The sequence below is a fragment of the Dermacentor albipictus genome, chromosome 2 (assembly GCF_038994185.2).
Source record: "Dermacentor albipictus isolate Rhodes 1998 colony chromosome 2, USDA_Dalb.pri_finalv2, whole genome shotgun sequence".
NCBI classification, from domain to species: Eukaryota; Metazoa; Arthropoda; class Arachnida; order Ixodida; family Ixodidae; genus Dermacentor; species Dermacentor albipictus.
In genome coordinates, this window is record NC_091822.1 from 32498905 (window position 1) to 32525273 (window position 26369).

Sequence of the window (26369 nt, forward strand, 5' to 3'; positions counted from 1 at the left end):
TCGTCAGGTAATCGCCATGGGGCAGGACATCGCTAGCGTCGAAATGTCGGGGGAGGTCGATGAATAGGGGCAGTAGGTCTAACCGAAGGGCGGTTTATGGAGCACAAGGGTTGAATGCCTGTGAGTGCCAGTTATTCGCGGACAACTGCTGGATGAGGAAGATCATCGATTGAATGTCCTCCGAACGGCGTACGAAAGAAGATGACGCAGCCTCGATGACGGAAGTGACAAATGAGCCTCTTCACCCAACGACGTAGCGGCGGTGTTGGGAAACCGGACGAACTGTCCGGCGGAGCGACGGCTCTTTGCCTCTTAAACACGCCTGCACTCATGGATAATTTCGTCAACCATCGAGCAGTATTATAAAACGAGCAAGTTAAACGCATCATCGGTGATGCCGTTCTGAATATGCCTCACTTTTTCAGCCTCGGGCCTACAGGAATGGACGCGACGGCAAAAAGCTAGGACATCAAGGATTTACGCCGCGTACCGCTCTATAGATGTCTGAGCCCAACAAGACAGGTCTTTCGCAGCGGTGCACTTACGGCCAGCGAGCTTGCCAAAGAGGTCGCATAGTGTTTGCTTACACGAGACCCACCTGGTTAGCTCTTTCTTGTGTGGCATACCAGGTGAGTGCTGGTCCCTGGATGTAGACAAGATTTGTGAGCATCACTGTCGGGTCCCATCGGGTGTGTGCAGCGACGAGTTCGTATATGCCAAGCCATTCTTCGATGCCGACTTTGTCGCTGCCGTTACGAGAGAAGTTGCCAGGGTCGCGCGTATGGGTCAATACGGCTGAAGGTGACGGTGTCGCAGATGTGGACGGCCCGGGTTTGCCGGGTACTGACGCCGCGCTTAACCCAGCGGCCTGGTCGTCTGTCAACATGGCAGGGCTGCCGACGACAAGCCCGTTGAGTGGAATACGTTGCGTGGAATACCCAGTTCCGTCGTGTGCAATACCCAGCACCTCCACCAAAAATGAAGCGGGCAGAGGTATAAGGTTAAATGGGACCATATTTATTCTGCAGAAGATATGGCCGGTACAACCAGTATGGTCGAACATTAGATTAGCCCCACTACGTCGTCTCTTTCGTGTTGCTGGCGATAGCCTTCTTTGTCACTCTCGTGGAACCGGGACAACATCAAATGCTTTGAGAGACAAATCATATGGAGAAACACTACAGAAATTCACCGCAGAGAGCGTACCTGATGGCCGTAAATACAAGTAATGCAAACGCTGTTCCTGACCGTGCCAGTGATTGATATATCTTATAGTAACATATAAACTGCATACCTATCCGCCTGAAATGAAGTGTTGCGCATGAATGAGATACGTAAGCTCCATCCGAACCCCTTTCCTCTTCGGCAGAAAACCTAACATCAGGTGTCTTGTTTTCATATGATAAGCCTGCAGTTGCTCATCAGTGGATTGCGTGCTTTTTAAGTTCTATCGAGGTACATGATTAGGAACATAACCTGGTCATGTGGGTGGAAGAATGCTGGACGATAAAGATTTGTGGTTCAATCCTAGTGAAATTTAAAGGTTTCAGCGCCTGTAAGCACTCGTTACTGCGCATACAGAACAGAGCGTCAATCTTTTCCAGAATGTTGAATGTGAGTGTTGCATATTGTAATTTTCTTTAATTATGAGTGTTCACTTCTTACACTCATGACCATCAACACTAGTTCCTCTAATAGGGAGAATCATTGAAACAGAAGCTGAGTTTCCTGGTGAGAAGTAGTCACTTCGCTAAAGCAATTGCTGACGCTGACGAGTTGCTATGTACTAGGTATAGCACCCATCCTGAAAACCAGTGGCTCTATGTATGATTCCCCTTTTTTCATTCGCTAGTGCAATTTCAACCAACCTTTGTTGCATTTCTTAGCGTTATTAAAATGACAAGCCAAGCGTTAGGTGAGACCTGAGTTTTGGCCTGAAAGACCGCATCTTGTGCAGGTGCAGTACGTACAGACCTTCGCATCGTCATCCAAGCAGGCCATATAGTGATCCACACCACTTGTTATTTTCAGTAATTGAAAACCTCTAAGTCAGTGGGATATACGGATATAGTTGAAGGACGTTGCTGCGTCATCATCACCATTTGAAACTTTGTATTATTTTTAGTGCTAATAGAAATCGCAATTCTGCACTTGCTTGCAGAGTTGTCCGAATCAATTCAGATGTCTAAATATTCCAATATATAATAATGGCATTGGCGACAGGCCCAGGATAAACACATGAGCTATGCCTAAGGTAAAGCTATGTCATGTTTTATATTTCAAACGGCACTTTTAAACAATCACAAAGTTGAGATGTATAGAATAACGGTAACGATTATAAGGTAATGAAGTCACTCATGCACGACTACTTACGAAAGGGTGGACAACGCCACTGCAGACGACCACTAGAGACGAAGAGTACATGGTGTAAGCTGGAGGGCACCTCGCCAAGTCCTCTTTGATCTGCAGAGTGAATAGCACCATCCAGACATTCACAATAACAATCCACCCGGAGAGCTATCTACCCTGCTCTGCTCTCTCCTGTTAGGACTGGCAAAAAAGAGAGAAAAAAGCAGAAAAAAGAAAACTACCACTAAACGCAAACTTACAGTTGCAATATACAACTCGGAATCGTACTTCGCGGATTATCCACTGTAAGCAGCAATAGGAACGAACGTTGTGCGTTCCACAACGTTGTACGTTGCGCCGACCCCCTGAGCGAAGGCGAGGGACCTTCAAGGCAAACAAAACATTTTCATTGAGATTGCGTTCAAAACATTAAGGCCATGTGATATTCCAAAGAATTCAATTACTGATTGTAGCAAACCGTTCACATGCAAGTTTGTTTTGTATGCTCGGTTCAGCTAAGTTTCAACCAAGACTGTCACTGAAATTTCCAGTATGACTGAAGATGCTCTCTTTGAATAGATTGCTTGGAATAAATACCTAAAATGACAGAGTTTCTAACAAGTATTCTACAAAAGACACAACGTCCCTTGGTGCTGGGACTTAACTCTAGACAGAAGTGATTATATATCTAATCTCTAGGGCACACATGAAGTAGCTCATACTCAACGAGCCAGGACAGGAAGTTAGGGAAGCTTGTACAACTAAATGGTTGGCCTGACTTCGCAAACAAGGCGAGAACAAACACGAGACCACGGGTCGCAGAGCATTTCAATAGAGTTTGTAAAGCAAAACTAAAGTTTGTTTTTCTTCAGCCATTTACTCCTTGCAATAGCAGTCATACAGACATTCAATGCAGATTTCTGCGGTGGTCGGCGGCGTCGCCGTGAGGCGAATTATGAATTGCAAGTGCGATAACATCGCGCCACGAGCGCGGTTTGCTCAAAGTGCTATGAAAAGTGTGCGAAGGTGAGGCCAGAAGGATGGTGGCTTTATGCACGCCGTCTTTTAGCGTGCCAAATGTTCGATGTCACATGGTTAAACGCATGCTAGGATGAGGGGGGGGGGGAGGCAAGTAAGCACACGTCTCCTGCTTCATGACCTCAGAACCTCGGCTTGTAAGCGCCACTGTACCTGCTGAGGCCGTTCCCATGGTCAAAATATTCTTTTCGTGGTCGCGTCGCAACACCAGCGCGAGCTGTTACGGCCCGGTTTGTGCTCGTTTTGTTGTTGCTTGTGGCACTCGCGCTATATGTTTAATAGCAGCGCCCCTGTTTTTCTCTTGCTGCTAGTGCAACTTGTGCGGAGTTCATGCTTTAGGTTTAAAATCAACACCCATCGTATTGCTCTCAAGTGCTCGAAGCGCTCGCTCTTTATATTTATTAGCAGTGGCCGTGATCTGCCTCTCCCTCTCTCTTTCGTTGCTCGTGTCGCTAGCTCTACATGTTTAAAAGCCGCAGCCATGTACTCTCTCTCTATTTCTCTCTCTCTGTTTCATTGTTCGTCGAGCTGGCGCTATGTGTTGAACAGCAGCGCCCATGCATTGTCTCTGTATCTCTTTCGTTGCTCTTTGCGATCGCGCTATGTGTTTAGGAGCAATGCCCATGCACTGTCTCTTTCTTTTTCTTTTGTTGCTCGTGCAGGTCGCGCACGTGTACTGTTTCTTTCGTTGCTTGCGGCGGTCGCGAATACGGTTAAGAGCAGTGCCCGTGCAGTCTCTCTCTGTCTTTCATTGCACGTGGTGCTCGCGCTATATGTTTAAGAACAGCGCCAGTGCACTGTCTCTCTGTATTTCATTACTCATGGCGCTCGCGCTATATAAGAGCAGCGCCCGTGCTCTTTCTCTCTCTCTTTCGTTGCTCGTAAATGTCGCCCTATATGTTTAAGTACAGCGCCCGTGCTCTCTCTCCCTTTCATTGCCCGCGGCGCTCGCGCTATATGTTTAAGAACATTGCCCGTGCACTGTCTCTCTGTCTTTCGTTGCTCGTGGTGATCGCGCTATATGTTTATGAACAGCGCGCATTCGCTGTCTATCAGCCTTTCGTTGCTCGTGGCGCTCGTGCAATATCCTTAAGAACAGGGCCAGTGCCCTGTCTGATTGCTTTTCGTTGCTCGCGGCGCCCGCGCTATATAAGAGGGGTGCCCACGCTATCTCTCTCTCTAATCGCTCTTGGCGCTCGTGCTATATGGTTAAGAACAGCGCCCGTGCATTGTCACGTTTCTTTCGTTGCTCGTGGAGCCCGTGCTATATAAGAGCAGGGCCCCTGCTCTCTTTCCTTGATCGTGACGCTCGCCCTATATGTTTAAGAACAGCGCCCCTGTTCTGTCGCTCTCTCTTTCGTTGCGCGTGGCGCTCGCGCTATATGATTAAGAACAGCGCCCATGCCATGTCTCTTTGTCTTTCGTTGCTCGTGGTGCTCGCGCTATATATTTAGGAACAGCGCCCTTGCACTGACTCTCTGTCTTTCGTTGTTCGTGGCGCACACGCCATATGCTTAAGAACAGCGCCCATGCACTGTTTGTTTTTTGTTGCTCGCGGCGCTCGCACTATAAAAGGGGAGCGCCGATGCTATCTCGATCTCTCTTTCATTGCTCTTGGCGCACGTGCTATATGTTTAAGAACAGCGCCCATGCACTGTCTTTTTGTATTTAGTTGGTCGTGGCGCTCGCTCTATATAAGAGCATGGCCCCTGCTCTCTTTCTTAGTTCGTGACACTCGCGCTATGTGTTTAAGAACAGCGCCCGTGCACTGTCTCACTCTCTCTTTCGTTGCTCAGGGCAGTCGCGCAATACATTTAACAGCAGAGCCCATGCTCGCTCTCGCTGCCGCCGCTCGTGGCGCTTGCCCTAGATATTTACCAGCAATGGCCTTGGTCTGTCTCTCTCTCTCAGCGCTTTATTTTTGACAGCAGCATCCATGCTTTTTCTCCATTCGTTGCTTGTGGCATTCGCGCTATATTTTTAACAGAAGCGTGTTGACTAGAAGCTGGAACGTAGCGTCCTCAGGTCCTCTTTCGTTGGCGCATCCTAGACTTTCAAGCTTCGTAGGTATGGCGTCGTCTCATCGATATGCCTTCCAAATAGTCTTTTCGGCGTCTTCGCTGGCGGCGCAGGATCTTCATCAGTTCGACAAACAGCAACCGCACCACCATAGGTTGCTGCTTTTAATTTTCTGGATGTGGGCTAGCAAACCCGCCCCAGGCTGGGCCAGTCTACGGTCGGCATTGCGGGGAAAGGTAGCGGCCTTGTGACACGGCCTTGTGATGCCTCGACGGCCTTGTGACGGCCTTGTGAAGGCCGTGTGACACGGCCTTGTGACGGCCTTGTGATGGCATCACAAGGCCTCGACGGCCTTGTGATGGCCGTCGAGGGCTCCACTCAGTGGCAGTGATGTAGTCGGCGATGTCACGTGGGCGCTCACCTTGCTGCGGCCGCGGTGCGTTGTCGGCGAATCCTCGCAGTTTCATCTCGTGGCAAGGACATGGGCGGTAAATGTGACCGGCTTCTTTGCAGTGATAGCAATGCGGGCGGTGCTTAGGGGTGCGCCAAACGTCAGTGTTCCTTAGAAAGCTGCGCGTGGCGATCAGTTGGTGTGCTGGCGGCTGTGGTGGTGCCGTGCGTTGTCGGCGAATCCCCGCAGTCTCATCTCGTGGCAAGGACATGGGCGGTAAATGTGGCCGGCTTCTCCGCAGTGATAGCAATGCGGGCGGTGCTTAAGGGTGCGCCAAGCGTCAGCGTTCCTTAGAAAGCTGCGCGTGGCGATCAGTTGGTGTGCTGGCGGCTGTGGTGGTGCACGTTGTTCGTGAAGGTCATCAGGAAGTTACTGGGGAACAGGCCCCACGTTGTAAGGGTGGACTCCGGGTTCTCGAACTATGTCCTCGCGGCACCTTCCAAGGAGAATTACAGCTTATCAGCTTATCCTCAAAGGTCGAGTTGTGGAAGGCCGAGAACCTTTCGAAAGTCTCGAGCCTGGTTTCCTCATCCTCGGACGAAGCTCTAGGGAAGGCAGGTGACTCACTCAGCTAGTGCTGCTTTGTGGTCGTTGACTTGGTAACGATCTTCCTGGACGCCTCAGGCAAACGTCCGTACTTCGGGGGCAGTCCATGCGGCCTGCGCCTAGCTCGCTGGTCCTTGAAGACATTGGTGTTATCGTCGTGGTTAGGGCATGGATCACGCCTTTGCGGGCGCGTTCGGAACAAGAAGGCACTAGCACCTCCACCAAATGTCACGTAGTAGTGACGGTGAAGAATACAGCGGCAAATGTGTGAGTGGCGAAACTAGCCTTTTATTGCGCAAAACTGCCCTCAAAACAGGCTATATTAAAAAAACCACTGCGGCGAACACAGTCGGCGATAGTCGAAAATCTGATCAGCAGGTCAAGTGCGTCAACCTTTATAGATCAGTCGTGGAAGGTTCCAGAATAATCGCTGTTCCCGCGTGTCTTTCAGAAAGTTCTACAGCGTTCCTATCGCGCACACATGCAAATCAGATAACACAAGGTTCTGTGACAACAGACAGCGCATAGAACCATCGATGACATTCCAGAAACTCTGATACATACAAGCGCGTCCTGTGCTGAACGACAACATATGTTGGACGATGAAATGGGCTCCGCCCATAAACAAATACACGGGCCAGTATTATAGACTCAGAGTACAATTCCCACAAAAGACCCATGAGAGCTCCTTTCGCCAGAAACATGCACCCGGCGCACAATTTCGAACGACAAAAGGCAAGTACCAAAGCTCTCCTGCAAGAGATAGAACACAACAGAGAACATGCGGCTATTGTAGATACTGCATGGGTCAGAGGAAAGAAAGCCTTCACTGCAGTAATAGTTCATGCCGATGGTCTCACTGGGATGCTATTTCAGTCATGGCCAAAGACACCACAGCCACTGAACTAGTATCGATAGCATTGGCTTTGAATAATAATTACTGGACGCGAATTTACAGTGACTCTAAGATGGCTATTCGACATTTTACCAAAGGCTATGTAAGCAAAAGGACTGCCCAGCTGATTGGTGAGATAAACAGCCAAGGGATCGAAATGCACTGGTTTCCTACACACATGGGGTCTCTCGATCCATATGGGAAGAATTTAAACGAGATGGCTAACACAGCAACACGAGACTTACTATCCGTGCACTACTCGACCAGGACCATAATAATATACAGGAGGAGAACAGGGAATGATTACTTACATATAATGAAATCACGAAGCATTACTACATGAACACAAGGGAATTCCCAGTGCCCCACGCTAAGCACAATAGAATTCAAGTGATGTCTCTGAGATTATTACATATAAGAACTTATGCGCGTCCAAGCTTTGTTAACAAGCTAATCCAGAAAGAGACGTACCAATCGATTGCTAGATGTGTAATGGCATCATTACTCTGGAACATATGATTTCGCACTGTCCTGTGTCTTTCACAGTCTGTGTCAAGGAAAGAGGCTGGTGGCAACAAGTACTTCACGGTGGAGTTCCTTTATATAATGTACAAGCCGTGTAGAAGGCCCAGGCTGCGGCGGCAAGGTTAAACCTTACTGTCCCGACGTGGGAGCCGTCTGCGTCAACCTAAGGGTTGACTTTCAGGACAGAATATATATGTATCTAGATCACAGCGTTTTGAAAGTTCCTCATTGTGCCCCTTAACACGACAATTTTTCTAATATGCTGATACTGGAGCGCCCTTCTTGAAATACACCAGCATTGAGCGAGCGCGCTCGCATTTACAAAGCTTACTAAACTTTATTGCTGTGCACGTAAACGTCACTTGATTTGCTACATGGCAGAGAGCAAAAGAATAGAGTTATAAAACGGCGCCAGTGACGCAGACAACGAAAGACACAATAGTTGGGTGGGTGGACTGCCAGCTCCAGGTTATTCAACCACGGCGGCCGCATTTCGATGGAGGCGAAATGCGGAAACGCCTGTTCACGTAAATGTGTACAATAAACAACCACAAGTTATCCAAATTTCCGGAGTACCCCAATACGGCGTGCCTCCTTATCAGATCGTGTTTTGGCTCGTAAAATTCAATAATTTATTTTAATTTTTTAGCAGTTTATTCAAGAAAGGCGGAATATAAACGTTTTAAAAACGCCACATGGTGAACAGATAACATAAGCGGCGAATATGAGGTGGGAAATCGTAGCAGACGTTGGACATCTCGATGTGTTAGAGATATCGATGGTTTGCAAGCACAATAATTTTGAAGTAGACAAGTATTAAAAGCGTCTATGATTACTCGATTAGGCTGACTATTCCTGCCGGTGAGAATGACGGTCATAGTATAACAAGGCAAACAACTTCGCTTCTTGCAATGATCTCCTAAGTGGGAATATGGTGAACTAGTTAGAGTTTGCTTGTGTTCTGTTAACCTTGCATTGATGCATCTAGCTCTCTGACCAGCGTGCGCCTTTCCACAAGATAAGGGCAGCAGGTAAACAACACGGTCTTTTCATGGCGCAAAAAATGCCCATTGACAATTACTCGCACTCCAACCTTCTGTGTTGGCTTAGTTCTAACAAGATTACAAAACCTCGATAGCTTATCCATTGAGGAAAACATGGCGTCAAGGTTGTATCCGTTAGCGACATTGTTCCGGTTATGCGAAAACTTGTGTATGTATAGCATGATAATCGGCTTCTTTTAATGGCTGTGCTCTAGTACCCACTCTCCCATCTGTTTCAGCCATTTTACAAGATTGTTACAAGTCGTGGTGAAAGAGCACCAGGGGCAACCCAACACATATAACCTAGATGATTGCTCCAAGGAGCTGATTGTCATGCCATGGTTGCATGATTTGGAGAGTACAGATTGAAGGCATGAAAAAGCAATAGAATGTTTTGCAACCTAGAATTGATTATATGGAAACAATAGCAAAGGCTTAACATACCGTGGGTGGTAACGCCAACATAAATGTGTCGCAGTGAAATTCATAAGCAAATCTAGAAATACGAGATGACTGTCATCAGATATTCTTTGCATTGTATAACTCAGTTGAAGACCTTCCTCAAAAAAAAAATTTCAGTATGCGTACCGGGATTTTGTTGTAAACAGTTGTCTTAAACAAAACTAAACAGTTATCGACACAACGGAAAATCTTCTCAGCCAAAGTACGCAAGTTCTTGTTAGCCACTGTGTAAACTGTGCTAAAATCAATGTCACTGAGTACCGGTGCTACTCTAGATAAAATTCAAATACCGGATTTTAGCGTATGCAAAGCATCACCCGAACCAACGAACGCACTCTTGAAATAGAACGAAGGTAACTCGAGGAATTATTCGACAAACAGCAATCGCTTGTTTCGAAAATCGAGCTCATCGTTCTGTTCTGTGATACAAACGTTCTACAAACCACATTTGTCAACTTCAAAGTGATTGCACAAGCCAGCATTGGTTATTTCTAGCTAATGGAGAAGTCGAACATCTGCTACATTATCGCACCTCCTGATTTTGTTGTTCATATGAATGCCTGTTTACATTGCCCCTACTCAAGCCATCTTTCCCCTTTTTTCCTTTTCCCCTATTGTTTTTTGTTATTCTATAATATTGATATTTTCCTTCCACCAGGTCGCGTTTTTGAAAGGTGTATATTCTGTGTTTCTTGAATAAACTGCAGTTGAGTGTCAGCGGCCCATCCTGTTGTTTTTTTTTTCTCCGTCTGCGTCCCTGGCACTGTTTCATAATTATCCTGCCACACCAACACGTCGAGTGGTCCCGACTTTGGCTGAGCAAAAGAAGACACGCGAACCAAAATATGTTCCATTTCACAATGTCAGAGCTGTGCGCATGTCTAATCTCCGAGTTTCCCAGAAATGCGTAGTTTCGCGGCTTTCACTCATTGCTTTGCGCTTTATTTTTTATGACTGTTCTGGCAGCGAACACAAAATTACTATGAACCATGCTTGCGGGATGACGAGGGTCCGCTCTCCAACGCGGAAATGCAACCACCGGTAGCAGTCGCTTTTATGCAAATGGCCATGCCGTCATCCTAGCGGGACAGGAGGCGACAGCCGGCGTACGAATTTGCACATTAGGGCGCTGGTGTCGAACGCAGAAACTTGAGGTAGTCTTGCATGTCGGCGCTGCTCGGTGCATGTGCGGGCCTCGCGCCCTATTTGGAAGGTTATATATGGTGGAAAGACACTCTGAACGACAATGAACGACCAGCTTATGGGCATCATTAGGGACCATGCAGTAGAAGTCGGGGGTAACTCCGTTAGACAGGATGCCAATAAGCTATTGCAGGAGACGAAAGATCTGATCAAGAAACGCCAATTTATGAAATCCTCTAACCCTAGAGCTACTACAGAACTGGCAGAACTTTCCAAGTTAATCAACAAGCGTAAGATAGCTGACATATAGTAGTACAATATGGATAGTATTGAGCATGCTCTTAGGAAAGGAGGAAGCCTAAAAGCAGTGAACAAGAAACTAGGAATAGGCAAGAATCAAATGTATGTGCTAAGATACAAAGCCGGTAACATGATTGCTCATATGGTTAGATAGTTCAAGTGGCTGAGGAGTTCTATAAAGATTTATACAGTACCTGTGGCACCTGCGACGATAATGGAAGACAGCATATTCTAGAGAAATTTGACATCCCACAAGTAATGCTGGAAGAAAGAAAGCCTTGGGAGCTATGCAAAGTGGGAAGGCAGCTGGGGAGGATAAGGTAATAGCAGATTTGTTGCAGGATGGTGGGCAGATTGTTCTAGAAAAACTGGCCACCCTGTATACGCAATGCTTCATGACCGTGAGTGTACCAGAATCTTTGAGGAACGCTAACACAATCCTAATCCATAAGAAAGGGGACGCCAATGACATGAAAACTTATAGATCGATCAGCTTACTCTCCGTTGCCTACAAAGTATTTACTAAGGTAATTGCAAAAAGAATCAGGAGCACCTTAGACTTTTGTCAACCAAAAGATCAGGCACGATTCCATAAAGGCTAATCAACAATAGACCATATTCACACGATCAATCATGTGATAGAGAAATGTGCGGAATATAACGAACCCTTATATCTAGCTTTCATTGATTACGAGAAAGCGTTTGATTCTGTCGAAACCTCAGCAGTCATGGAGGCATTACGGAATCACGGTGTAGATGAGCCGTATGTAAAAACACTGAAATATATCTATAGCGGCTCCACAGCCACCGTAGTCCTCCATAAAGAAAGCAACCAAATCCCAATAAAGAAAGGCGTCAGGCAGAGAGATACGATCTCTCCAATGCTATTCACAGCGTGTTTACAGGAGGTACTCAGAGAGCTGGATTGGGAAGCATTGGGGATAAGACTTAATGGAGAATACCTTATTAACTTGCGATTCACTGATGATATTGCCTTGCTTAGTAACTCGGGGGACAAATTGCAATTCGTGCTCACTGACTTGGAGAGGCAAAGCAGAAGAGTGGGTGTAATAATTATTCTGCAGAAAACTAAAGTAATGTTTGACAGTGTCGGAAGAGAACAGCACTTTACAATTTGTAGCGAGGCACTAGAAGTGGTAAGGGAATACATCTACTTAGGGCATGTAGTGATGGCGGATCCGCATCGTGAGACAGAAGTTATCAGAAAAATAAAAATGGGCTGGGGTGCGTTTGGCAGGCATTCTCAGATGATGAACAGCAGGTTGCCATTATCTCTGAAGAGAAAAGTATATAATAGATGTGTCTTACCAGTACTCACCGTACCGGGCAGAAACCCAGACGCTTACGAAAAGGGTTCTACTTAAATTGAGGACGACGCAACGAGCTTTGGAAAGAAGAATGGTGGGTGTAACCTTAAGGTATAAGAAAAGAACAGTTTGGGTGAGGGAACAAATGCGAGTTAATGATATCTTAGTTGAAATCAAGAAAAAGAAATGGGCATGGGCAGGACATGTAATGAGAAGGGTAGATAACAGATGGTCATTAAGGTTTGCATACTGGATTCCAATGGAAGGGAAGCGTAGCAGGTCTCGGCAGAAAGTAAGGTGGGCGGATGAGATAAAAAAGTTTGCAAGGACAACATGGCCACAATTAGTAGACGACCGGGGTAGTTGGAGAAGTATGGGAGAGGCCTTTGCCCTGCAGTGCGCGTAACCAGGCTGATGATGATGACGACGACGACGACGACGATGATGATGATGATGATGATGTGGATGCAAAAATGTAAGCGAGCGTAGGTGGTTCGCCGCTTCAAAGCGCTGCCTTCCTGCTCACCTAGTGTCGAACGTCGCGTAATACGAAGGGTCGAACACGCACTCCACCGGCGAGTTGTCCGAATGCGTTCCCTCCCCGAGGCCGGCGCTGTTCGAGTGAGATTTGTTCATGTTTGGTTGTGCGCGCGTCACCGAGTGCTTGTTAATTTGTTAGGCGAATACATGCTTCGTGAAGTTTATACATCCCGCAAAACTGCCAGCCGTACTTTGTGTAGAAGTCTCATACTTTGCTACTGCTATCAGTACTTGCCTTTCGAACAAAACAGAGTCATTTTTTGTGGCTTTTAGACGGTGCTTTTCTTTTGCTTCAAAGCACCATGGTAATAGACCATGTTGCGTTCTTATTGTTGTGCATTGCTGCTTTCAATAGCGATTCAAAGCATTTAGTGCACGAACAAAGGCTAAAGGCACGGTGAGCGCGATCATTGTTTACTCCATCATCGAAAGGAATTCATACATTTATGTTCTTTCTTTGTTCATACTATCTTTTTTTTTCAATGGCAAGACTACGCATGTCGTTCAGGAAATTGTAACAAATGTGCTTCCGTTTTTATCAATCGATTCATTACGACTCACTTTACTAAATCGGCGAATAACCTAGGGTTCTTGTAGAATTCTAATGGGGTTCGCCCAGTCAGGTCATGTAATCATTTGTTCACATTTACGCGTCTACTGCAAAGTGGTTCTACTGTATTCGTAACGGTACCTAAGGACATAGCTCAACGATCAAACCAGTAAAGAATAAGGAGAGTATATCCTAGGCCGCGTACATTGTCATCGGTGAACTAACGAACCCTAACAAACTAGCAAAGCAAACACACCTGCATAGCCTCACACAGTAGCACTTACGGTATTTGAGATGTAACAAACAGGCGTTGAACGTTTTCGCCCGCTCTCATGACTTTGTCAACAAATTCGTCCTAAAAGTGGTTTCTTCCAAACCTCACTTTCCTTGCACTGCATTTAGCATATATATTTATATCGAAAACTCAGAGGCAGTGTGCTTTGGTGACTATTCCATTTTGTACAATTTTACTAACACGCCTGTGTCCTGAGATATGCACGCCTGAAATTTCAGCTCAAGCCATCTCATTACGCATGCGAGGCCCCTCCCTAGTGTGACGCAGCTGTTGCGTATGGCACTCGGTCTGACAAGAATGTGGGGTGATAGGCGAAGGAGATTACTGTTCGCTCTCGGCTCACATTTCCGTTCTTGGCCAGTGAAAACTAAGAATGACTGTGCGGGCAACGCGATACGAGCCCTGTTTCTTTGAGCAATTGCTAGTACTGTGGGTGACAAGAGGCCGAGCCGCTTAAGCATTCTAATGCACTCAGGCGCAGCGATACTGCGCTGCTTTCTTTTGTAATAATGGGAGCTTTGTTTGCAGAATGATTGAAATTATGCCATCTCACAACATAAATCGCCAGCGTCAGCTGCCATACAGCACATTATTAACCACTAAAGCTTCCAGGGCGTCTTGCACATGCGTAAAGAGAATTTACGATCCTGCACTGTCAGTGCTTAAGAAACGCGGGTCAACGGCCCGTATTCTCTATGTCCTTTTTTAAAATTAGAACTCATCGACCAGTCCTCATGAAAGAGCATGAAATTGTGTCAACGTAGTCAAATTCATATTTATTTAGTTACACACAGCTCTGATTCCGGCATTACTTCAAAAGAAGTGGGAATAAAAGAACAAAAGAAAGCACAGAAGTACAGTGTAAATCAAAGGCCTACAAACAAAATATACAAACATTTTAGAAATTTCCTTCAAATATGTCATTGCTTGCACAGTATTATGTTCGAGCGATATGAAATCTTACTCACCTTAGAATTACGACAATCGCCAAGGAATCAACGCTTCAAAAGTGTTCGAAATGCTTGCCTTCCACCGCAAGACACCACATGAACCGCTCTCGCGTAGAGTCGACAACTCTGCGCAGCATTTCCGGGTCGATGCTTCTACAGGCGGTAACTCTTCTCATCTTCATGTCGTTGATATCGGTGGGCTCAACTGCGTAAATGTGATCTTTCACGTAGCCCCACAAAAAGACGTCCAGTGAAGAGAGATCAGGGGATCTCGGCAGCCAAAATATGTCTCCTTCACGTCCGATGTACTGCCGTGGAAAGTTACAGTGTAACCAGTTCTTTACAGTGGAGGAGAAATGTGGTGGGGCCGCGTCATGCTGGAAGCAAACTTGCCGTTGTTCGTTGAAAGGGGGACTCGAAGCAAATTATCGACGGCACCAGTGAGAATTTCGTGCTCATAATTTTTTCCATCGAGGTTTCCTTCGAAAAAATGAGGGCCAATGATTCTGTCCCCAGGTATGCCACACCATACGTTTAGACCCCATCAAATTTGGTGGTTATGTTGCCGCAGCCAGTGAGGATTCCCTTGCGACCAATATTGAGCATTATGAATGTTCACTGTGCCATTTCTGCAAAATAGAGCCTCATCAGTCCAAATCACTCTTTCTACGAAATCTTTATCTTGGTCAATCTTTATTGGGGCCCAATTACAAAAGTCTGCCTCACTTAGGTCATGATGAAAACTGACATGGTATGGATGAAATTCGGGCTTTTTTAAAGCGTTGTGCCCTGTTCGCACGCTTTTCCGGCATCGTTTAGAAATCTCTCTGTTACTTACATTTGGCATTGCATGCAGGCAGGCAAGGACATAAATGTCAAAGTCCACATCAATGATGCTCTTCTTGGGCTGTCCTTTTTGGTAAATTGAGCCTGTTGTGCGAAAACGTCTGAAAATGTTAACAAATGTTCCTTTGGTAGGAACTGGCCGATCCGGCTGGTGAGACGCGTACAGGCTCATTGGTGAGGAGGCATTGCCGTTCACCTCCAGTATTGATAGCACTACATCAATTTTTTTCTGCTGTAGAGTATTACCTCAACCCAGACGAAGTAGCCATTTTTCAACGCTGTTCCCAACGCAGGGCTTGCTTCTTCCAACGGCCCAGCTTAGTAGAGGCAATCAGAGGCAAAGGCACATAATGGAAGCTCAGGGGTTCACTCGACGCACTTGCAAGGCGATGGCTGATCTGTTCGGCACTTTCGCAAAACCGCGAAGTCTAAAACATAAATTGTCAGGCATACACCAATGAAGTGCACTACTCACGCCAGTTCACAGTCGTCCTTTTATTTCACGGTAATTTTTAGGCGTAGGGAATGCATGGAACTCAAATCTCACACTTCGGACAGGTACAGCGTCCCTAGAGCACCACTGGCGACTAAGGTGCTGCCCGGTAATTATAACCTTTGTTTCATGTTTATCGCTTGCATGAGTTTGAACCTCCAAAACGAAAAAAATAAATAAAACCAAAGCCATTATCATAATCCCGCAATTGATTGCTTCGACAGTACGTGTACGGTGGAGCTGCGCTCTGGCGCCAACTCTTCAAGTCAATGCTTCAAAAAAGAGCTCGGCCAAGCTGCCACATCCTTCGGTTTCGCTGGCCACGAACGAAAACAGTGGCCAAGGACGAAAAGTGATCACCGTTCCCTGTCAGCTCTCATTCTCGTCAGACTGAGCGTAATATGCAACAGCTGCGGCACACTAGGGAGGGGCCACATAGCGGGTGCCGCCGTCTCGCATGCTTAGTTATACTGCTTGGGCTGAAATTTCAGACATGCATAAGTCGGGCCAGAGTCGCGTTACTAAAATTGCATAAAATGGAATAGTCACCAAATGCCTCTGAGGTTTCAATATAAACATACAGTTAATAAAAAGTTAATTATCGAATTTATAAAATGATGGCATTACGAATGTGAATTATCAACTTGCGACCACCTGGCCGCATAACGTACGTAGAAAAATGGCCTTCTGGAAACTGCCCTTCGCATTTGAAAAAAAAAAACCTGGAAAGTGTAACTCTGAACGCCTAGTAAAATGCGTTATGGGAAACAGGATTTGCCACCCACCTTGTAGATGACGTAGTCGGAGTAGCCTTTAACCACGACAGACAGGCTGCGCTTGCGTTCTTCAAGTAATGCGTTCGCCTTGTTTAGCTGATCATGCGACGCCTTCTTGTCTCCCAAGGTTTTGATGGTTTCCGCCTTGAAGTCCTGCACCCATTTTCATAACACGAGGCTGAGCAGTGGAAAACAGATAGTGGGGCACGTCCCAAGAAAAACTAAATATTTCAACTTTGACTTCAATATGTACCTCGAAAAGTTGCGAATATCAAATAATCATAGCTGTCAAAGCGGTGAGGTGTGCAAGCCGGTTACTGTAGCTTGCATTACTATATTCGGCGCGAAGATCCATGCACAGAAACTGAAAGAAAGAAAATAAAAAAAAACAAAACAAAGGGGATGAGCTCCGGAGATCAACAGAGTGTGTTACAATTTGTTGCTACTAGTCCGATTACAAAAACTGCCAGAGCTAGGGTTGCCAAGTTTCATCAAAAGTAGACAAATACGGGATGGCGCGAGGAGAGGCGGGGACCGACATTGTTTAAAATGTGCAGAATGTTTAAATCCAAATTGGATTTAAACATATTGCACATTTTTTTTCTTCACATCTCATTCACACCGGCAACTGATAGCCGTCGCGCGACCTCTTGGTAACAAAGCGAACAATCGAAAATGGTCGCATTTTTACGAAAAGTGACTATTTTGGGCCAGTCGCTCGCTGCTAATTTTTTTCAAATCACGCGACCGTGGTTGCTAAACTTGTGAACCAATCAGCGGCGTGCCGAAAGTTATGTGATCATGTGTCTTCATCTGGCGTCCTCCTGCGTGGCCCCAAATTCAATGTCCACGTCACCATGGCAGAGTGCAGGCTTGTAATTGGTGTCTCGCCTTGCGATAGTCTGGCGCAGAAGTTCCAGCAACGTGCCGAATGTACGCGGTAGCATTTGCGAGACGCCATACAGCAACAAAAATGAGCAGAAAAACAACGATCCTCACGGAACACGAACTAGAAATTACAACTTACTCTAGATAATACTGCTCGTCATGCGCGCGGATTTCAGGCGGAAGGCTGCTTGCGTGTTCAGCCACTTATCGGGAACGGAGGCCGGGGCGCACCCACTAGCGTCGCTTTTGCTTCAGAAGCCTCCGCGCGGCCACAGCTGACACAACGGCAGAACACATCGGCACAGCGAGGACGTGTTCCTCTTTGCTGGAACCAAAATCTACGACTGTTGCCGGAACGCAAAACCAGCGAAGTGGGAGAGAATCTGCGTACATCCCTATAGAGTTTCCGCTGAGAATGACAATCTCCGGGATTGCGACTTGCTGGTCGCACTTGGCCGGGCTTGCCGGTGGGAGAGTAGGCCGCCTCCAGTCACCTGTTTGGTCGCCAGTCTCAAATGGTCGCGGGACCCCCTGAAGTAGTCGGTCTGATTCATCTTATAACGTGAACGCTTACGGCTAACGACACAGCTAGAGTCACGGCAAAAATAGAAACCACGTTAAGGTTCGTAACAACGCAAGATAACATGAGAGACGAAAGTGAGCCGTATCTGCCAGCCAAAATAAAGTTATGCGGATACCACGCACTGTGGAAATCGACATAAGCGAATCTTTGCGTGCTGTTTGCTTTGATTCACAATAATTATATGGAGGTGTTGGTGCTGACTGTTTACCTTATTCAGGGTTTAGTGCAATAAGAGAGAGGTGAGTTGATGATAAATGCTACCTTGCGTGAACCACTGCTCCTTGCTTGCGTAATACACAGAGCACACAGCGAGACATGCTTGCTTAAGGCGTGGTTGTGCACCATTGTTCATAATTTTCGAGAAAGTTAGCATTGTCCTTGCCTCATAGGGCACATGACATTGTAGCTTCAATGTTAAACTTTAATTGAAAATGGGGCTTTATGTGCCAAAACCACGATTGGTATATGAAGAACAACGTAGTGGCGGAATTTGTATTAATTTTGACCCCTTGGGTTTCTCTAACGAGCACCTAAATATAAGTACACCGGCACTCTTCTATTCTATTTCCGTAGAAACGTTGGTGCCTTGGCCGGGATGGAACCCGCGACATGGAGCAAAGCCGCAAAGATACCATGGGGGGAATAGACGTGTTTATTTGGCGTGCGATCACTTGCGTAATCTGGCCTAGATGCTACATGCTGCGCCTTTTTTTGCGTCTGGACGCAGTGCGTCAGTTGTCCGCAGGGCAAATTGCCATGCTGTTTACTTTTCAGAAATAGCCGAAACGTACGGAACTGTACCTTGAGCTTAAATACATCGTTTATCCGCAGCCGCTGTGGTCTCCAATATTAGTGTTTCCTTGCCTTCTCAAGTAGCGTTTTCCCTTTCTCACCCTCCCCAAAATGTACGGAAACTTCGGGTAGAGTGGTAACGCTGTAATTAAGTCGTTTTGTGCTGCGACAATTTCACGAACTGTCTGCCGGCTCTTCCAACCTTCAGTGTGGGCTGTTGCACAATAGTAGAAAGGTAAGCGTGGCAGTTCCCGCAATGCTTTTGCGGGGGGCGGGGGGGGGCGGGGGGGGGGGGCGGGGGACAGGTAATTACAAGTGTCAAGATGATATTGTGCGTTCGCCCAGGCAGGTCCAGAGGACATGCTGACGACCATCATGGAGTGGTCCAAACAAGTTTCTTGTGTCACCTTTACTCTCTTCCACGCTGCCGCAATGTAACTGCACGCTATGAACCACCTCCCGACGCGGCGTCCACGATGGCAGCAGCAGTAGTGGGAAAGTCGAAAGAAGAGGTAAACAAAGCTTCACTTTAAAGGGACCCTCACCATGCCACATAGAAAATTTCAGTGAATAATACGCTAAATGTTGTTACGTGCCTTCTAGCGAGTGTTTTACCGCAAGAATTTTTCAAATTGGCTCATTATAGCCGAGATGGAAATTTTCGATTGCCACGAAACCATAATTTGAGGAGGCAAGCGTCACCGCCATCATGGCGTTCTTTCCACGTGCGCCACCTAGTCTACGCAAGCGAAATTCCTTCCCTGCGTTCTCCCATACCGGAGCTCGAGAATCGCGTAAACACAAACGTCTCACGCCCCACAACCCATTCTTTTTCCCTGCATTTTTTGTTGCGCTGCAAAATTCCGCTGAAGACGTCGCGCGTGAGCGGTTACGTTTGTCTATTTCGCGTAGCGCAGGATTTTGCGTGCTGCGCATGAGAAAACCTGACTAACCATATGTGAGTGCTACACGAGCGCTGAGGTGGACGCGGGAGGAAAAAACGCGCTTGAACGCGGTGCTGGAAAACATTAAAAGAATGACACAGCTTCGAGGCCCACGCGCGCGACTGAACGACGTGGCAACAAGCAGATGAAACCTAAGTATACCTATCTTGCTAGCGTATGAAGTAAAACAAAAACATTCCTACATTCCTTTTGTGGGTTTTATTATTTCTCTTCACTTGAATTCGTCTAGTGAAGCAACTGATTGCATAAAATAGAGCTGTTGCCTTGAATATTTCTCCAAGTCACGTGTTACTATGAGAGACGCCCCAGCATGTACACGTGCGTAGGCGCACATGCGCATATACGTCACCTCTGCGGCTGGGAGGGTGGTGCCCGCGAGAAGAAGAGCAAGCGGCGTTTGGTTTCAGATTTCAGCTCCCTCCACGGCGCATTGCCATGTAATTCCTAGCAGACCCGATCGTAAGCGCGCATTGTATGCACTGCGCTTGTTAGCTGAAAATGGCCAGACCTCGTGAGGGGTCCTTTAAAAGGAACTCTGCATTGTTGATAATTATTCAATTCAACAGAAGAAAAATCAAGACCTTACAGCCAAGTTGGGGCTCATGAGATTTACTTAGCAGTCCGAAATGATCCGCTCAGTTCGGGAAAGTTGGCAACTTTAGCGGGGACGCGAAAAGGGATCCACAGATGGCGAGACTGGCCAAATAATAGAGTTGCTGCTTCACACGAAAGGCGAAGCATCGATTGCAATAGCAAGTTAACGAACAGTCGTACGAAGTAACAATTGTAATTTATCGTGTGTATAAACTTGTAAACAAAGGCATACTAACTAAATTAACAAGCATGATGTCATGCTGCAGAAGCAAACATGAACGCACCTCACTCAATGACCGCAGAAACTCGCTGTGAGAACGCTGGAGTGGAAGCGCGGCAGCAGCAGCGAGCGAATTGACCTTCGGGCTGTGTCTCGCATAAACGCTAAATAAGCCGCGAAAACGCAGTGCACGGCAGTCCCAGTCCCCGTCGAGATGGCTTTCAAGATACAGCGGACTGGGCGGGCGTAGGCAGCTGGCTGGGCCACTCAGAGTAGATCGCACCCCCCCCCCTCCTACCGAGCGCTTTCTCTCTGCTTTCCTTCCATACGCGCGTGAGATTGAGCCGCGATCGCGGGCGCATCATCGCACGCTTTCACTTGCACACACAGCATACCGGGCACGGCAACAATATATCGCCCTTGAACAGAATAGGGAACCTGACGGCGACGCCGACGGCAGAATTGCACCTCCAGTGTCCATTTGCTATCGCAATAACAACTTAAGCACTTCGTATGAGTTGTGAATGCGAAAGCAATAATGTCGAATTGAACGCCGCTGAATGGTCCTTCGAGTTATGAACAACTAGTGGGCAAGCGAACGCTTAAGACTCTTGGCGAACGCCTCCTAGATAGCACAAGGCTGGCGAACTTCGATGCGTGATGGTAACGTCCGCACGATGCTACCTTGCCGGACTACAATATAATCTAATGGGGATGCTTCCGAGTAAAGCGCGGTGATTTTGATGTCATAGCTTGCGTTACTCCGGGGCTTGGCTATCTAAATTTCGGTCCAGATAGCATGATGTCATAAAGTAGAGTGTACAGGCCTGCAATCGAGGAGGCGCCTGTATAGCCCAGTTGGTAAGACCCTCGGCTTCTGAGCGTGGGACACAGTTTCGAAACTCACTATCGCCAATCGTTTTGCTTTCTAATTTATTGAACTTTTCTACACCCTTTGTAGCGATGGCCGAGATGATGGTACAAATCAAGCGAGAGCTTGCGCGCGCAGGAACAAGCGGATAACACAGGCTTCCGAGCGCGCCAGTGAGGGCGACGTGGCGTCGCGGCGATGCCCTTTCCCCTCACGAAACTCCTGCCGGGCCAATGCGGCAGCAGGTGTTGCCTTTCGCCCACTCTGCTCTGTCGGGGCGCGCACGTGACGTTGCGTCGCAGCCAATGAGATTCTAGGGTCCATTTCGCCGCTTCAGACGCCGGCTTTTCCCCTTAGTGGACCATTTGAGGCTTTGGTATCAACAGATCTCAATAAAGTGATACACTGACTTCGTGGGTTGCCGCGCAAGAAATGCTAATTTCATGACTGGAAGCTATTCTGCAGAAGTGATCTCCTTGCCTTCTTTCAGAAATTGGGTCATGTGGTTCGCCATCACTATGAGCACGACCACGTTTCTTATGCAGCAGAATCACTCAAAAGTCTTTCCACACGCAGCAGCCTTTCCCCCTTGTTCACTGTAACAAATATTCTCCTTCATAGTATGGGTATATACCGAATGCAAGGCAGATACTCAAATAAAAAAAAATGAACGAAATGGCGAATAATATTCTATCAGTAATGTTTGACTAGATATATTTTTCGGCATGTGGTTCTCCACTTACGTCTGCAGGTCGTCCATTAATCTTCACAAGATCTTCAATGCTTTCCAGGTTCTCGACGACCTTGTTCTGCAAACAGTGAACATAATAGCTTCGTGTTGATCTTTACACGGTTATGACCACGTGAACGAAAGATGAACCCCGTGTTCTAGAGAGGCAAAATTATATGTCTTGTAAAAAACGCCTGCTTTACTGTTGTAGGACGTCTATGCTAACTTCATCCATTTCATCAAAAAAAAGGAATTGTTGAGAAAATTCAACTAACGTAAAATAAAAGCTAGCTTACGGTTAATGGTACCCTAATCCATACCCATGTATAATGAATTATTTAGATGTTTCAATATTTCACAGTGGCTCTCCTAAATTTCTGATCTTTCTATAGCTTCGTATACATTAATATTCCACATGTTTGGGGGGGTGAAAGAAACACTCATTATTTTAGTTTATTCCTGTGCACGGGCAACCGACATACTGCATTACTGCTGCCTAATTTGATTCTACAAAGGTAGCAGATTCGCCCCAAAGGCGAAGTATCGCTTGTGATAGCAAATTAGTGGACAGCAATACGAATTAAGGATAGCATTTTTATCGATCGTGTAAACTTTCCTAGACATACTAACTAAAATAACAAGCATCATGTCACGCGCGCCGAAGCAAACATTAGCACGCATCACTAGATGACCGCAGAAACGTGCTGTCAAATCGCTGCAGTGAGGAAGCACGGTATCAGCAGGGATCGAATTGACCTTCGCACTCCCTCTCGCATCAACGCGAACTAAGAGGTGAAAACAAAGCACACGGCGGACTCTGTACCTGTCGCAGATGGCTTTAAGATTACAGGGGTACGGGCCGCCGCGCGTAGCCAGCCGGAGTAGAATGCGACCCCCTCCCCACCATCCTACCGGAGCCTTGCGCGTGACGGAAGACGGCGCGCTTCCTCCCCACTTTCCTCCCTTGGGTGCATGAGATAGAGTCGCCATCGCCGGATCATCTTTGCACGCTTTCACTCGCACATACCGCATGCAACGCGCGGCGACAATGTTATCGCCCTTGGAATTTATATGGGACCACGCGGCGGCGCCGACGCCGACGGTACAGATGTCCCTGGAGTATCCATATTATTGGTACCGCATTAAAATTAACACTAGATATTGTTTCTGCACGCCAGCGCAGCTTCATTCTTTGCACAGGCGTCAACCGCCACATCGGTTAGACCTGTTCCGAGTATCGCATATGCCGTACAGCGTAGTTGAGGAAGCGCAGCACCATTATACTTTCAATGTTACGAAAATTAAGCCTGCTTTTTTGATTAGCACATCATTTCGCTAGGAACGGCCTTGCCAATGTGGCCAAACTGCGATTTTCTAATAGCTAGAGAGTTTTTTTTTTTTAACTGGTAACCAAATCGACCTATTCGGTGAACCGGGTACATCTTAGGTATTGTGCTTTCAGGAAAAAAAAAAGAAAATCTGTGTTGACTGGCAGTGGTCGGCTACCTGCTTTACCTTTTTTCATTACATGCAATATTTGCATCCGAAGGTGACTTTCACGTCCAGTCTTCACAAAAGTTCGCCGTTATCAATGAAAAGAGAAGTGAAATTAGGAAAACAGGATGCAGTGGTATTTTATAAGGTACGTTTCGCTTTAGTTGACGGAGGAAGCGTTTAATAAGAGGAGCAGCTCATGCGATAAGGATTATTTTTATTGCAGCAGAATATTCCGCACGTCGAGTGACATAATTTCCTCCGTTAACGTCTTGCTGCCTACGAGTCCTACGGTGTTCTTGTCGTTACAATAGTAACGCTGTAGCAATGTTTGCGTTTTTACGGTACACTGACATTAATATTATTATAACCTTGCGCACATTTTTCACAAATGTGCCATATACGAATAACACTTACACATGCTGCATAAAATACGAACAAAGCAAACAACAGGTTTAGCTCGGTATGTCAAAACAAGCGAATCACTATGTTTAAGGTAAACACTGATATCATCATGGCACAGCTGATAGCCTCGGTCTTTTGAGAAGCCACAAGATGCCAAACAAAACCTTAACTAGGTTAATGTTCCCAACGAAAGTTCCATATAATAAATCAACTTCCGTCATCAGATAGCGGTAAAATATGTTCACTCAAGTTACGAATCTCAATACTCTATGTTGGATCTTTTATTTATCAGTAATCAAAATGGAAGATTTGTGTGCACGTCCAAGTGAGCAACGTTAAAACCCTGTCTAGTTACGTGCCTCAGCAGGACCACGCATTTCTTACTGACAAGGAGCAGTTGACAGTATGATGCAAATTAGGCATCCATAAGATAGACATCCATGAGTAAAATTACATTATTAGCGTCAAGTATCTCCTTCAAGTTTTCCGAGAACTCGCCACCTTTAAGTGAGTTATGACTTGGTTTCTACGAAGGCTCGGCGTAAGAGGTAAAGTACAGAAAGACCAATTTGCCGTATTTGTACGAACTCCCCTCGGTGGCTTCCCTCGTGACAGGCGCAAAACTGCGCTGCGAATTCATTGCAATACCGTTAAGAACATAGCACATTTTCGGTATAGCTGCTTTGAAATTTCACCAGCGTCTCCATTATTTTAATAAGTCACGTCAGTTGTCTAATGCTTTTGCGAGACACTAAAAGCACTGATGACCGAAGCCTCGAAGCGCGAAGGCAGCACCCTATAAAACTCGTTTGTATTCAGAATTTACAGCTAGACAAGCACGACATTGTGTTACCTTCGCCTTTGTGCACAGCTGAAATTTCAATATAATATTGTCCACTTCTGTTTGCCCACTTATCACATCTGCTTCCTGTAAAAAAGGTGAAAATCGTGTTGTCAGTACGAGGTTTGACATTGTGCGGCTCCGGTGCTCAGCTGTTCGGAACCCTGGGGATCAAATAGTGGTCGCTTCATTGTGTAGGATGAAGCCTAGGGCAAAAGCAAGGCGCGCATGCGCGAAGTAACAACTATTCTTCATGCTTCGATCTCCTCGTGAAGTGCTACACCTAATGCAATGTTATTATGACTGACGGCCAACATTCTCACACCCCACTGGCTTCGATTTAAAAAGTGAACTTCCATATTAGGTGCAATTTTTTTCTGCAAATATCGACAATAAGTCATGTCCTACCATGCACGTATTAATATAAGAGACAGTCCTGCAACCTGTAGGCAGCGTTTGTCTACAAACTACGAAAGAGATGGGAAACGCTCGTGTAAAACTCGCGGCAAGTGTAGTTAATTATAGCTACCATTGCTACTGCTTAGTCGAATGTAGCCAACTATACCTTTATTAACGTGGAAAATGAAGTTATGGTGCTGGAGTAGACACAGCGTTCTGGACTAGAACACCACCTCACACTGAAAACACTCATCATCACCGCCTCACAGTGTACGTGGACATAACAACCACGACCGAGGTGACATCGATGGTAGATCTGAGCAGGAGAGTACTTATATAGTGATTGAGACATGCACATACATAGGAAACCCACACGGGTTCTTCGAAAATAAAACCTCCCGTGTGAAGAAAAATTCGTCCTCGTCCTGGATTTGAACCTGGAACCACTATCTTTCCGAGGCAGCCGCTTTGCCATCTGAGATAACCAGCCAGTTAGCAGATGGCACGGCCATGTTGAAATCAACAACTCAATGCAAAGGCAACAGTGGGAAGTAATGGTTGAGCGGAAACGCGCAACGTGGAAAGAAGTAATTATAGGGGAAATTATGGCTCGGTGGATGTCTCGTTTTCCCTGTAGTTACTTCTTCCCACGTTGAGAGTTTGCACAGAACTCTTACGCCAAAGTGTTGCCTTTGCTTCGAGTTGTCGATAAGTTCGACTTCGCCCTGCCATCTGCCAGCAGCCTGGTTAGGTCGGAAGGCCGAGCGGCTGTCCCGGAAAGGCGGTGGTCCCGGGCTCAAATCCCGGACCAGGACGAATTTTTCTTCAACTGCGAGGCGTTACTAAAATGTGGTCGCCGCGGCAAGAATCAAACAAGCAACATCCGGCTAAGCAGCGCAAGGCCATAGTTAATACGGCGCCTTCCGATATGTGCAAGAATCGACCGGATTTTAAAACCCGCCAGTTAGACACGTCGAGAGGTTACGCCTTTTAATGAAAATGCGTGTTTATCAATATTACTTCCCTGTTGGTTCAAGG

The 26369-nt window shown here is 46.5% G+C and overlaps 1 protein-coding gene across 1 annotated transcript in view; it reads right to left on the reverse strand.

Annotated features, from left to right (window-relative positions):
- The window catches only part of LOC135916589 (prominin-like protein), a 189800-nt gene that overhangs the window by 48971 nt on the left and 114460 nt on the right, over positions 1 to 26369 (reverse strand). Inside the window, exons 14-17 of the mRNA XM_065450023.2 lie at positions 24945 to 25019; positions 22206 to 22271; positions 16559 to 16702; positions 2374 to 2463 (exon numbers count right to left, since the gene is read on the reverse strand). Coding sequence (XP_065306095.2) covers positions 2374 to 2463; positions 16559 to 16702; positions 22206 to 22271; positions 24945 to 25019 — 375 coding nt within the window. The remainder of the gene's footprint in view (positions 1 to 2373; positions 2464 to 16558; positions 16703 to 22205; positions 22272 to 24944; positions 25020 to 26369) is intronic.